We start from the raw sequence: 15,000 nt of genomic DNA, 5'->3' as shown, positions 1-15,000 counted from the left end.
GACATGCTGGACAGGGAGCTAGGAGACCTGCTTTCATCCTTGCACGTCCTTTGCCTCTCAGGGATGAAGAATGAGTCACCGACACTGTGGACACGGCGCGAGGAGACGTGCTTTCCTCATGTCCTTTGCCTCTTAAATAAGCAAGACGAGGTCAAAGGCACTGACACACTGGACAAAGGACTGACAGACGTGCTTTTCTCTTTGCACACCCTCCACCTCTTTGTTGAGCGAGATGAAGGCTGAGTCACCGATACAGCAGGTGTCAATGCTCTCTTCTTCCCGTGACTGTTGTTGTGGCATCTGCAGGACACAATTCCTGCCTGAACCACGTCCTCACTGCTGCATCGCTGTTTCCTTAATGGAGCGGGACACTTTCCACGATTGCGCTATTTAGCTTTACCGCGACGCCTCTTTCACAAATGTTCCTTGCATTTACAGACTCCATTGATTTAGTTACTGTTGAAGTTAGACTGAGAGGACGATAGTTCGACATTAACTTTTTAGCTCATTTTCTCAAAATGAGAACTACATTCCCTTGCCTCCACATCAGACACTTTTTTTTTGTATCTAATGACTTCTTAGAAATATTAACCAAACGTTCCTTGCATTCTTTTAATACTGTGATGCATATTTCATCTTGTCCTGGTGACTTAAAGTGTGGTGCTAATGTTATCCTTGTATATATGACGCCAGTGCATGAGTGTTATGGTCTGAGAGGCTGGAATTGGGGAGAAGATGGAGACAAAGAGGAGGAGGAGGAGGAGGAGGAGGAGGAGGAGGAGGAGAAGGAAGTTGATATTAGAGATGACTTTAGAAATTATACTGATGATAATGATGTCGATAAAATTCCTATCCCTTACACATCCTTTGCCTCCTCCTCCTCCTAATCCTCCTCCTCCTCCTCCTGCCAGACGCCGTGGGTGCTGCCCGTGGTGACGGAGCTGGACCATTGGAGGGAGCGACTGTACCGCCAGCAGGAGAGCGAGGAAGGGTCTGTGTCACTCACCGAGAAGCTCTACGTGGCGGACTTTCCGGGTGAGGCGCCGCTGCCCACTCACTCACCTCCTCCTCCTGCTCCTCCTCCTCCTCCATTTTTTTTGTCCTAGTCTGTGTCCTTGTTCTCATTCTTATCCTTGTCCTTGTCTTTTCCTTTGTCCTCGTCTTTGACCTTCTCCTCCTCCTCCTCCTCCTCCTCTTCCTCCTCCTCCTCCTTCTCCTAATCTTTTTTTCTTCTTCAAGTCTCATCGTTGTTCCTGCTTTATTTTGCATGGTGATAATTTGTTCGTTAGTTTTTCTTATTTTTTTCTGAGCTATCTTTTCTTCGTTCTATTTTCCATTCCAGATAAAATGCAGTTTCCTTTTCATGCGTTGTTTGGTATACTCATTATTTTCGATCTTTTCTATAGTCTTCCTCCACGGGTATGCATATTTGCGTGTTATTTCATGTATTATTTTCTTGCTTTTGTAGAAATGTTCTGTCTTGCAACTTTCTCTTCCGCAGGTCTGACATTGGAGAATTACTTGAGCTCTGATTTGGAGAACGTAACCCTGGAGGTGCTGAAGGGGGAGGTGGTGGTGCTGCTGCAGTGTGAGGGTGGCGTCGTTGATCTCTCAGACGCCTTGCATGTTCCTCGGAGCGGCGGTACTAATGGCACGACACATCGCCAGCGGAGGGAGGACATGAAAGCTCTCGCGCATCAGCCTCAGCACACCGCGCAGGAGCCATCAGTAGAAAGCTTCAACTTCGAGAAAGGAACAGACGGCATAGACTTGGATACTAAACATCATGACCTCACCGCCAGCATTCACAGGGCGCGACAGAGCCTTCAGGAGTTAGTTGCCAGTGTCCACGAAGGAGCTACAGGCTTGGGGGAGCTTCCCAGTGGCACGGCTGAGGTAGATGTGTGCTCCGTGGCACTGGAGGTCGGTAGTAGTATGGTCCTGCCAAGTGGTGCCTTTCATTCTGTCACCACCATGTCTTCCGCTCCGGCTGTCTATGCGTACACCTTCATCAATGCGACGTTGACGGAGAAGGAAGAGAAGCGGAATCAGACACCAGGCAGCAATGCAACAGGCGAGGCACACACAACACAGCAGGACAGTGCCACAGATTCCTCCGAGGCAGAAGACAGCAAGACACTCAACAGACAGGATCTTGTGGATGGCAAACACGTCTACCAGCCCACCAGTGCCGACTTCCCGACATTTGAAGACCTACTCAGATTCATCAAGCGGAAACTGGAGCTGTTCTGGCGGGCAGGAAGGCTGCTGCTGGCCGCCTGTCATTGCCTGCTGACTCGCTCCTGTATGATGATAGAGTAGAGGAGTCTGTCCTGAAGACACACCTCGTGGCTCACCCATGAAGGACAACGAATGGTCTGGTCAGGCTCAGAAGTCTGATATCATGCTATGCTATTTTTTCATGATCTTTACCGTTTTCCCTCAATCTTAAATCCTCTGATATGTTGACAGTTTCCCTACAAAACCTGATGATTGATAGATTTTCGATCTGAGGTTTCAGTATCGAAGGAAAACGAAATTCACAGTGACATTGTGTGTAGGATGTTACACGACTTATGACCGTGACTTCAAATCGTTTATCATATACATTTTTTTTTCTTTCATTATAGATGTTCAAGCTTCAATAACAGTTCCTATTTGCCTGTAAGACTAACCTGTTCCGATCCTCCTAACAGGTTACCGTATCGGGCTGTGTGTAGCTGGATGGAGTGTGCTTGAGCCTTTGTGTCGCAGGTCATGATGTTGGTCTGTGTCTATCAATACCTGTCTGTCTATCACCCTAACAAGATTCTTCCCCTATTCCTGAAGCAGATTTTTCAGCGGGGAGTCTATATACTGCACGACGATTTCTTTTTCTTCTCCTTCTCTAATCGGTGGTAAAAGCCCGGCAAAGCTTCCCTCCTTTTGTAACTGAAGAAAACAACGCTTCATATCAATTTACTTACCTTGTGAACAGAGGAACACACGATAAATAAACGCAGGAACTTGGCAAGATGTGATGCCTCCTTTAGGATCTTGGTTAACCCTGGTGTGTCCCGGCAGAGAGCGACGGGGAGATAGAAGATTAGTGATTCCCAGCCTCCCCTCTGTCATCCACTCCCTGCCTGCCTCTTTGCGCTCATACGAAAAAAATGCACACCTCTCTTTCCTCTTCCCCCTTCCCTCTCTCTTTCTCTCTCTCTGAAAGACGCCACGGAATCACTGATGCTCAAGAAAGGAGAAATCAAACACCTTAACAATATACTACCAGTGAATAAGTTTACTGCCTTTAATATACAAGTACTTTTTTTTTTCTTTTTTTTCGGGGGAAGATCTCACAAATAGGACTCGTGCAGTGGTTAATTCCGAAGTGGTGATTCATCAACTAACGAGGCCAATGTCGTTACTGAAATAGTAAAATCAATACTGCGGAATGTACTAGACGACTGTACGTGGCTTACTTACACTATGAAAAAAGCCTCTGAATCAGTAGTAGCCTCAGCAGTTAAGGAGAGAGCGCTGAAGAGAGAGTGGGTAGGGCGTTTGAGGAAACAATGTGAAGGTACTGGAAGATATTTATTTAAGAAACACTAGCACTTATAAAGCTATATAATTTTATAGGAAAATTGTACGTAAATCAATAAACAGATAGATAGATAGATAAATAGATAGATAGATAGATAGATAGATAGATAGAGAGAGAGAGAGAGAGAGAGAGAGAGAGAGAGAGAGAGAGAGAGAGAGAGAGAGAGACGACAGGCTGGGGGTGAGGAGAGAAGACTTCTTTTTAACATCAGTTCGCACGTAGGGAACGGGAGTGGACGTGGCATACAAACCGTGGCGAAGGTCCGGGCGGCGCAGGCAAGGGAGTGCAGTCACTGAGGATGCCACACTTCCTTCGTGTCAAGTTGTATTCAGTAAGAAGGAGAATAGGGAAATATTTTGCAGTAGTTAAGTTCATTTGAAGGTAGAGAGGGGCTGGAGCATACGACACTGAATCTTGGTGTGTGTTTAGATTTATTTGAGAATCCAGAGAGAATCCTGCAGACACTGGTGTGGTGAGGGAGGGAGGACCGGGAGACAAACCTTGCACACTACAGCTCGACATTGCCTGGGACCTCACCCATCAGACAGGAAACACACACACACACACACACACACACACACACACCTCATCTTAACAAACACAAAACTAATACGAAACACAACACTCGAATAAGCGTCACAGATTACAGACGAACAGCGTCTTAATTTTGAAAAATAATGAGTCCGTCTCGATACCAGCGCAAATGAAGGTAAAATGATTGTCAGAGAGGATTGAAAACAAATTAATTTCCAGTAGATAATCTCCCGTGGCCCCGATAGTTGGACAGTAGGAAAAGGAGGCAGGGAAAGGGAAGGAACGGAAGGACGGAGCTGGAAGCGAGAGGGAGGAATTGGAGGAGAGAAGGAAGAAGGGACGGAGAAAGGAACACTCAGCTAAAACGGTTTGGTTCTCTTAAGATGGCGGCGACTTCTGAGTAAAAGTGTACATGCAGGAGGGGCGGGGGTGTCCTCAGTTCATCCCTGGCCAGTGTAAGCGCCCCTGCCGCGGCCTTGGGAGGAGCGGAAGAGCAGGGACGGGTTGATGAGCGGTTGGTCGGGGCGGTACAGCTGCAGCAGGTAGGCGGGCATCATGGAGCCGAACCCGCGCTTCTCCCACACCTGAAGGAGGACGCGTGGCTGCCAGGTAATTCGTGGCTTGCCTCCAGGTGATGGTGGTGGTGGTGATGGTTGTTGTGGTGTGAGTAACAGCAGAGACAGCAGGAGTGAGGAGTGATAATAGTAGTAGTTGTAGTGGTAGTAGTAGTGATGGTGGTAGTATGTAGTGGTAATAGTAGTAGTAGTAGTAGTAATTTTAGTTGTAGTCAGAATGATGATGATGATAATGATGATGATGATGATGATGATGAGGATGATAATGATGATGATGATAATAATAATAATCATAATTGTTCAGACACTTAGACAAGTTGAAGGCGGAGGTGGGAGGAAAACCTCTCTTCCCCTGAAGAAGCTGTAGGCGAAAGCGATCAATAATAAACTCAACTCCATACACCTGTGTTTCCCTCCCACCTCCCCCTCCGATAATGGTAATAATAATAATAATAATAATAATAATAATAATAAAAATTATAAGTAGTAGTAGTATTAGTAGTAGTAGTAGTAGTGGTAGCAGTAGTAGTAGCAGCAGTAGTAGTAGCAGCAATATCATTACTGATTATATTATTATTATTTTCATTATTATTATTATTATTATTATTATTATTATTATTATCATTATTATTATTATTATTATTATTATTATAACTATCAACATTATTGACAGATCAAAATTGATAATAATAAGCAGGTGGGGCTGGTTTTCATATACTAGTTCCGTGTCATGTATTCCTTCACTACCTTCTGTATTCTTCCCAGCGGTGGTTCTGAGATGGGACTCGCTTGCCCTTGACTTTTTGTGTATGCTTTCTGAGTGGTGATGGACGCTTACTGAGATGCAGCGTTAATTTCCTTCTTTCAAGAGGCTGGGTTTCTGTGGATACGTGGCGACTGGCGCCAAGCTTGACTCAGCTGTGGATAGTCACAGCTGTGACTATCCACACTCGGAGCTGCCTGGCTGGTGCGGTGGTCTTGTCTAGGGATGAGTGCGGCCTGCAATATTCCCACTCGATATGAATCCCTTGTCTGTCCGGGAACATGTAGAGCCTGCTGCGGGCAGAGGAAAGACCCTACTCATGGTAAGCCTGGCTGTGAGCAGGTGTGGTGTGAGGCGGCGAGTGAGGTGAAACCTGCTGGCTCAGGTTCAGGACAAGGTGCGCCATCCCACCAGCCATGTGTGAGGCAATCGGCTGTTGTCCCGCAGAACTCTCTCATGGCCACCACACTGGAGCTTTTAAGAGCAGCCATCGGATGTAAGTAGAATTATAATGATAATATAATACATAGGAATCTACTTAAGTCTCCCTCTTCATACTTGTGTTTTTTGTTCAGCCTTAAAAAGTTAGGAGAGACAGAAATAAATACCCAGTTGGTCTCCTTAATTAATACATTTTGCATGCATTTTATTAATTCACTTTTTTTTTTTTCAATTCTGTTTCAGCTGCCGCCTGGCCGTCAGCAGTGAGGCAGTGAGACACACACACGGCCATCCGAGCCTCCCGGCAGCACTCAGTGAGACGCAGCACAGTGACTCAAACAAGGTGTTATTCAAGTGAGAGGAAAATCAGTTGTTATAGTTGCTACATTTTTCTTTATCTTATCCGTCCTACTTTTCCTTATTTCATTCTTTCATATTTTCAGGTCTTCCATTTCTTTTTCTTTCCCTTTCTGTTCTGGTTTCTTCTCCTTATCCCACCGTTCACCGCCATCTTCTGCGTCCGTGTCCATCCCCTCCCGATACCCAGGCCACCACACGTGCCTTGGCTTGCCTGTCTTACCTGCAGTGCCTGAGACTGGTCTGGAGCGTCTTGGTCATCAAGGAAGGGCGTCTGTTTGTCCCTGTAGGCTCTTTCTTCATCGGGCGAGAAGGGTCGAGGCTGGCCTGACCTGTAAGCGAGGTGAGCGGCCGCTGCCCCGAGCAACGCCACCACCAGCAGGCTGAGCAGCGTGGCGCCCACAGGACTCTGAAAGGTACCGAACCCAACTCTCATGGACAAGAACAAGCTAACAATATTCCTCTATTCCCTGCTATTCCTCCCTCTATTCACTGCTCTACCCTATAAATTTTGTTCATCATGGGCCGATCTCCGAACATATATTTACATTCATCACTATAGTCTGCTAAGTATCAAATAGAGTATATCATATAGTTTGTATTTATTTATTCATTTATTTTTGTCATTTGTTTGTATCTTACAAGAATAAATAGTTTTTTTTCCTTCAGTATAGTCTACAGATGGCTCAATGGCAGCACTGTTTAAGTTATTTAAATATCTTATATAATTAGATTAATGAGTGAAAGAAATATTTTCCTCGCCATGTTAGGCGTAAGCTGCTGCCTCGAAAGTAAAATTTCAAAACCATATATATATATATATATATATATATATATATATATATATATATATATATATATATATATATATATATATATATATATATATATATATATATATATATATATTGAATCACATCTTATCAAGCTTGAGAAGAAGCCATAGCAGTTAAAGAGTTAACTGGAAACTTATTTTAATGTTTAATGTCCGTTACGTCATTATCTGAATAAATTGTACGTGTTATTGTTATGCATACAGTAGATGCAAAGTTAATGTTTTATAGCCTTCATCTGATTACCATGAAACATTTTCTTCTGTAACAGCTTAGCACTGCAGCGCATGACCGCTTTTTCAGTCGGTAGTGTAATTTCACAGTTGCCGGTCATGGTTTTGAGAAGAGTCTCGTTTTTCAGCGTGTGCTGGCGCCCTCCTCTGTCACACTCTCCATATCTCGCTGTCTTTTGCCGTGGTTGTCCCGGGCACTGCTACTTCGAACTTCGTATTAGTTGCATGTGTGTCTCTCTCTTGTCTATGTTGCGCAAGATTTCCCTCCTCTCATTCTTATCCGTCTCTTTGTAATGTTCAGTCACTAAAAGTCTTGTCTCCTTCATTCATGGACAGGGTTACTCTTGAGGAGACTGCTTAAGACTGCTTTTCTTGAGTCCTTCATGGAAGTTCATGTTATATATTTTAAGAATGACATCTGCTGGTTTTCTATTTAATTCTTGTTTGTCCAGGAGTCTTTTCGTAAAAATATAAGTAACAGTTATCAGCAAGCATGGAGGCACAAACACTGTTTTCATATGTTTGTAATATGTATGTAACCTGATGCTGACGACCTGTTAGATTAGAGATATTCTCCTCATGTTTTGGACTAAATAAATCCGTCACTTATCAGATATGAATGGGACGCGGCGGGGAGGGACTCGTCACTTCGCGGAGCTCCACCGTCGCGTGACCACTGCAACTGAGCCACTTTTCTCAAAGCTCAGGTTTTCTGCTTTTGTAAATTAGTGCTATTACACCTACTTGGTGATTTCCATTAGGCTTCCTTTCCTCTCTTCACTCAGCAGCAAAAGAAATGCCCCAATAGTGGATAAACTGTGAGGGTTTACTCTAAGGAAAGAACACTCGCACAATATTTTTAAAAAAATCAGGCATATCTACATTGTCACTTGTAAGGTATTCAGTTGATAGATTGTATCTTAAGTTTATCTGTCTATCAAAGAGGCCCGATACATCCCTACACTGACAGAGAGAAACACTGTCACTGATCTTCATTGTAAACATAATCATAAAAACGTAAACTTGCCTTCATCGAAGTGGCTGCAAGTAGACTGACGATGACGACGACGAGGTTCAGGACGACAGCAGCACACGGGACGGTACCTGCTCCTGTCTTCTTGGCCTGAGAGACTAGAATGAGCCAGACCATCTTCACCCCACACCTCTTATCCTCCTCCTCGACCTCCTCCTCTTCTTCTTCCTCCGAAGCCGCCCCCTCACATTCTTCCGCAAGCCCCGCCCACTCATTTCACTTCTGCCAACCACAACAAACCTGGGATGAACTGAAGCAACTCATTTAGCCAAACACGCTAAAATGTGCATCACTTTTTCGTTTTCCTCCTCCTCCTCCTCCTCCTCCTCCTCCTCCTCCTCCTCCTCCTCTTCCTTCTTCTCCTGTTCCTCCTCCTCCTCCTCCTCTTCCAACTGCTACTACTACCACCACTACTACTACTACTACTACTGCTACTACTACTACTACTACTATTACATCACCATTCTTGCTATCAACATCATCATCATCACCATCGTCATTATCATCACCATAATGATAGTCTTCTTTTCTTCTTCTCTTCTTCTTCTTCTTATTATTATTATTATTATCATTATTATTATTATTATTATTATTATTATTATTATTATTATTTTATCTCCTCCTCCTCCTCCTCCTCCTCCTCCTTCTTCTTCTTCTTCTTCTCCTTCTTCTTCTTCTTCTTCTTCTTCTTCTTCTTCTTCTTCTTCTTCTTCTTCTTCTTCTTCTTCTTCTTCTTCTTCTTCTTTTTCTCCTCCTATATTTTCAGTTCATACGAGTATTTGACTTCATCATTTACTCATTTGTGTAATGGACGAACAGATCAATAATTGTATTTGAATAATTCGTCATTAAAATCCTTACTACTTATTCTCTCTCTCTAAACAGAAGAGTACTGCATCTAGCGGAAATTTCCCTATATTTTATTTAGTGAGAATTTTTCCCATCAGCTCTTGGTGGTGTTCCCAGGAGGACTAGTGGCTGAGGGAGAGCCTTTCTGCTTGTCTGTTCTGTTTCCGCGAGAGTAATGAAGAAATATTAAATACACTCCCCTCAGGCAGACAACAGGAGCCAATACTCATAGTCTTTCTGATACCTGGTCTTCCTTGTCCTGATATTAGTCCTCCTTCCATTTCTTCCTCCTCCTCCTCCTCCTCCTCCTCCTCCTCCTCCTCCTCCTCCTCCTCCTCCTCCTCTTCCTCCTCCTCCTTCTCTTGATCCTGCTCCTGCTTTACTGTTTCTCCTTTGATACCTCCTCCCTGGGGCGCACCACTTTCCCCACCTCCCACGCGCATTAGGTCGATCGTGATAATGACTGAAAGACGAGGAGACGTGGGTGGATGAAATTGGGAAGGGAGGAGGAGGAGAAGTAGGAGAAAGAAGAACGAAAGCACATGGAGATGATTAAGGGAGCGTAAGCAAGAGAAGGCAAAGAGCAGAAATGAAAGTGTGTGTGTGTGCGTGAGTTAGTGCTCAGCCATTTGCCGTCGCTCGTCACGCCCGTCACCTGTGGGAAATCTTTGATAGTGAAGACTGGTGTAGTGATGGAAGCCGTCTTGTCTCGCGGGATTTGCGTCTCACTTACCCAGCAGTAACGCCCCCGACTCCCTCCCACCCCACCCCGCCGCACCTCATCCCTAATTCCCCATCTTATACAAGCATTCCCACGCCCCTCCGCTCCACGCCCCATCAGGCATATCCTTTTTTTTTTTTTTTGGAAATTTGGTTGGACATAAGTGTGAGGATAAAATACATATGCTCTCTCATTAGGGTAATTTCTAAAGAATATTGAGATTAGTTGGATTCCAATAGATTTTTTTTTTTTTTACCTTGGATGATACATAAAACTTGTTAAACAATCAGTAGAATTATAAAAACACCCTTAAAACTCTGAAACTTCCATCAGAGCTTGTTATTTCGCAGCTGAGGTCAGACGCCGAGACGTTTAGGAATACAGACCAAAATATATTCCTCGGCATAGGTGGAGGCGTCGTGTTGCCATTAGGGGCCAGTCATTAAGCGAGAGGAAGGCGAGGCTCATCCCTTCACTTGACCCGCCACAGGGATCAAAGGAAAGGCGAAGAAGTGAGGCTGGGTTTTAGTCTTTTTCTTCATGGACCACCAGAAAAGAGTCCACTCGAGACTGGCGTTCTGCTCTCTGTGCTTGGGTCTAGAACAGGTGGAGGTACTACTGCACTATTATTTATTTATTTATTTTATTTTTTTAATTTTTGGTAGGCAGGGAGAGACGAGGAGAGGGAGGGCAAGGGAGAAGGCGATACGAAAATGCGAAGTGTTCTTTTATTATTTGGACTTCTATAGTTTTCCTGAGAACAAGCGGTGCATGGCTTCTGGGAGGAAGAAACATAAGGGTGTAAAACTTTGATTACTACTACTACTACTAGTACTACTACTTCTTTTTCTTCTACTACTACTACTACTACTACTACTACTACTACTACTACTACTACTACTACTACTACTACTACTACTACTACTACTACTGCTACTACTTCTACTACTACTGCTGCTGCTGCTGCTGCTACTACTACTACTACTACTACTGCTACTCTACTTGTTAATCCTAATATCACAATTTCACTGTCCCATCACCGATACACCGTTGAACTTAACTACTGTTGTGACCATCACCACCATCACCAAGAACAACATCAACAGCAGCAGCAACAACAACAACAACAACAACAACAACAACAACAACAACAACAACAACAACAACAACAACAACAGCCCCATAATGACTCACACTCCATTGTAATGTTTTCAGCAGTTTCATCAAACAGAAGCTTGCTTTCAGAAATAATTCTTTCCAAACGTGAATCAAAGTTAGTTGTTTCCCTTTGATGAACCAAGTTGTGCATTTGTGTCTGGGAAGAAAAAAACTCAAAACAAAACGAGTGTATCTTAAAGAGGGAAGATCATATTTGTACTGTGATCTCGAAATAGAGAGAGAGAGAGAGAGAGAGAGAGAGAGAGAGAGAGAGAGAGAGAGAGAGAGAGAGAGAGAGAGAGGGTGGGGGGAAGCACTCATACACACACACACACACACAAACACACACACACATACACACACACACACACACACACACACACACACACACACAAACACACACACAAGCCGACAGTCATACGTATTGACAATGTGTGTGTGTGTGTGTGTGTGTGTGTGTTGCAGACGGTTGTCCATTGTGCGCGGCAGTGTTGTGTGCGTCTTATTACAGGTGGAGGAGGTGGATGGAGGCCGGGAAAGAGGAAGGGAGTGAATAGCGAATTGTGGTGGAAACCTGACTCCAGTCTTTGTTCGCTGCGGTGCGGGCCGAGGGAAGGAGCTCACTTATTAGCGACTCTCCCTGCAACGCGATGTGTTTACACTACCATCGAAAACCAGGAACACCATTTTTTTGTTACAGGCTCCAAGGCGCTTTAATATTCGTATCGTTAAAGTTGGTTATATACAAAAAGTCTGCGCAGGTGTCCCTCCAACCTCTGAATGAAGGTGGTGTACCCCTCCCCGTTGGCTTTTTTTTTTTTTTTTTTATGTAAGAAGGCTTCTGGCCAAGGGCGACAAAGACTGATAAAAGAAACCATTGCGAAAAAGAGTAGAACACCACGGCTGCTGCTGCAGTGGTGTGGTCACACATTACATGCTGATCATTCCTTCTCACCGGCTGTACCTACAAAGCCAGGAGACTCCCGATGAAGACAGGAGTGCCCCCCACATACAGTCCACACGCAATAAGTGATATTAAATGTGAAGACCTTTATCTATTGGAGAGATTTTGAAATAATTTGGTGACAGGACTACCCTCAGCATTATGAAGCGCCGTCCGGAATGTTTCACAAAACATCCAGTCCCTTTCATTTAACTGATGAATATCTTGTATTTGGTAATTTAATGAAGTTGACTTAATTCTGGAATATGTATTCGACGAACAGCCAAGAAGCAAGTGTATTTATATTTCATACTTATCTTTCTTTATGAAGATTACGGTACAACTTGTACGTCAGCTGTAGAAGAAGCATACGTGGCACTGTTATAGTGACCTGTAGTCTTACTTCATTGCTGCTCTGGAAACCTTGAAAAATGTACATGTTGACATGAATATTATCTGGACAAGTTACAGCAAGGTAAAAGACTTCAGAGAAAAGAAGCACTATATACTAGTCGTGAAAAGTCCTCTGAAGAATAGACCTTTGGCACTCATTTTCTAGAGACAAAAAGAAAGCCCCCGGTGCATCTGAGCGTGTAAGAATAAATTCGCAACTGCCCCCAGTAATGGACCGGAAAGAGAACAGTAAAGCGGGACGTGGATAGAGTTGTTGATGTGACACAGAACGTTATTTCTGTAGATCCTCTAAGCTCCCTATAGAGAAGGCAGTAAACTCACTGGAAGAAAGACAAATAAAAAATGTCAAATCCAAACACTCCCCCACCCACAATAAAAAAAAAAAAATCATTCTATGTAAATGGAAAAGGTTCTAATTAAGGATCATTGTGTTATGAGCTGCTGCTTCAGTCAAGTGATTATAACTTCCCCTGAGATCACGCACATCCTCAAACCTGTTTCAAACACTGAAGTCTTGTCCAAGGCTTCTCACACCACTAGTTTTGTGATGAAGGGCGTAGACCAATCTGGAGCTGTCAAGAGTAGCCAACAGGTAACTCAAAACAACAGAATCTGCATTATCTTTGACGAGTGTAACAATGAGGAAGGTCGCAACCCCTGCTCGACTGACACATAGCGCAGGTGCTCCAAAGCACCTGCCTGGATGCTGCCCTTCGGGCAGCATCCAGGGCACTTGGAACAACATGCAGGTCGCTTTGGATCACCTGTGCTGTGTGAGAGAGAGATGACAAGGCCTTGCGAGCCTATCCTGTATTTTCTACATCAAATACGTACACGGCAAAGCTACAAGATGTGACTCCACCCCATATCCCCATTCTGTAGAGGGCCAGGATGGGAGGACGACGTACTACGTATTATTTTGATCATTATTATTTATTTATTTATTTTATTTATTTATTTTTTATTATTATTATTTTCATCATCATCATCATTATCATCATCATCATCATCATTATCATCAGTATTAATATCATCGTGCATCTTCAGTCAGATTTGAAAGAAGACAACATGGACATCAAGTTTTGCAATGATTCAAAAAGATATATCGCTTCAAGACACCTGATGAAGGGATCACTGGGCGCGTCATGTTTCTTGTCATTACATTTACATAAATCTTGATGTAATTTTCATCAGTAAATAAATCCTAATTCCGAGTCCATTTACAGAGCGCCAGGTGATAAGGAGGCCTTTCCACTTTAACCTTGGTAATATTTCATTATTTATTTAGTTAATTGTGATCTAAACACGGTAGCGTGGCCGAGTGGTCTAAGGCGCTGGATTTAGGCTCCAGTCTCTCAGGAGGCGTGGGTTCGAATCCCACCGCTGCCAACTACCTTTTAGTAGAATATGTTTACCTCCACTCAATAATTGCGTAGTAATAACGAGAGAGAGAAAGAGAGAGGTAGCCAGACATAATGTACATAAATTATTATGTATTATGAAAACTTAAAAAAAAAAAAAATAGCTACAAACATAGCTGTTCGATTTCTGTGAACATTAGACATATAATCACCTCTGCATATCACGCCCACACGTTCGTTCAGCTTGAAATGATTGCCTAATGGTAGTGAACAGCAGACCAGTGTGTGGCCCCAGCCTTGTCCTGAACCATGAGTGCTGCTGCTTGTGACGTCAGAAGTTAAGGGAAAAGAGCAGAGATGCGCTGACAGAAGAGCAGCGGATATACTATGAGGGTGTTGGCGCCTGACTTATAGGGAATCCAGTCCTATTTGTGATGTCTTTATCCAATATGCTATTTTATGTGCATGTCATTATACATGTGTAGTTTCTTTTCTTTTGCCTACTGTCGTCATCACCATTAAGGCCGCACCCGTGGTAGAGTGGGTGTGTGACCTGATAAGGAGCAGTGTGCCTGATAAGGAGCAGTGTTGCCACAAATTGTCAATGATGTAAGGATCATGCATGAGCAAAATCTCTCTCTCTCTCTCTCTCTCTCTCTCTCTCTCTCTCTCTCTCTCTCTCTCTCTCTCTCTCTCTCTCTCTCTCTCTCTCTCTCTCTCTCAACATGACAGCAGCTCCTCTGAATGAGTCACGCTGACAGAATACGAAATGAACCGGCACCGCGTCTCTCTCTCTGTCTCTCTCTCTCTCTCTCTCTCTCTCTCTCTCTCTGATAAGCCTAGCCACATAACTTTTTCCTGGCCGGAGTGACAGAGAGCTGCCTGAAATCACTATCCAATCAGCGACGAGATTACATAAAGAGCTCGGAAACGTATCTCAAAATAGATAATCATAGACAAATAATAGACACGGAACAAAGAGTGTGGAGCAAACAGAACCAAACAGAACACGAGGGAGCGAAAGCTGTGTGGCAGCTGAAGGGAGAGTGGCCAGCAATAAATAATTGATTGCGCAGTGAGTGGTGTGTGGTGAGGGATTCTGTTGTGAGTGAAACTCAGTGAAGTGCGACTCCTCAGTGCCTCATTTGCTTCCGTGAAGGGTTGTCCTCTGCCGCCCTCCACAAACCTAATCGAGGATA

At 43.9% G+C, this 15,000-nt stretch overlaps 2 protein-coding genes and 1 non-coding gene across 6 annotated transcripts in view; 2 read left to right on the top strand and 1 right to left on the bottom strand.

Annotated features, from left to right (window-relative positions):
• Positions 1-3,013, top strand: part of LOC135102372 (vitamin K-dependent gamma-carboxylase-like) — a 20,581-nt gene extending 17,568 nt beyond the window's left edge. For all 4 annotated transcript variants that reach the window (XM_064007503.1, XM_064007506.1, XM_064007505.1 and 1 more), the window contains exons 11-12: positions 912-1,035; positions 1,502-3,013. In XM_064007503.1, the coding sequence (XP_063863573.1) occupies positions 912-1,035; positions 1,502-2,322 (945 nt within the window). In that variant the 3' untranslated portion in view covers positions 2,323-3,013. The remainder of the gene's footprint in view (positions 1-911; positions 1,036-1,501) is intronic.
• A 1,547-nt stretch (positions 3,014-4,560) lies between these two features.
• LOC135101808 (uncharacterized) lies at positions 4,561-8,478 on the bottom strand. Its single transcript, XM_064006100.1, has 3 exons — positions 8,350-8,478; positions 6,480-6,665; positions 4,561-4,704 (listed from the first exon to the last, which is right to left on the bottom strand). Exons 1-3 carry the CDS (start codon positions 8,470-8,472, stop codon positions 4,561-4,563), a joined length of 453 nt encoding a protein of 150 aa, XP_063862170.1. The 5' UTR covers positions 8,473-8,478.
• A 5,269-nt stretch (positions 8,479-13,747) lies between these two features.
• On the top strand, positions 13,748-13,829 carry Trnal-uag (transfer RNA leucine (anticodon UAG)). The gene has a single exon. It is a non-coding gene; the product is annotated as a tRNA-Leu (tRNA).
• The last annotated feature ends 1,171 nt before the right edge of the window (positions 13,830-15,000 follow it).

The sequence above is a fragment of the Scylla paramamosain genome, chromosome 7, assembly GCF_035594125.1.
Source record: "Scylla paramamosain isolate STU-SP2022 chromosome 7, ASM3559412v1, whole genome shotgun sequence".
NCBI classification, from domain to species: domain Eukaryota; kingdom Metazoa; phylum Arthropoda; class Malacostraca; order Decapoda; family Portunidae; genus Scylla; species Scylla paramamosain.
This window is presented reverse-complemented; position numbering and strand designations above follow the sequence as displayed.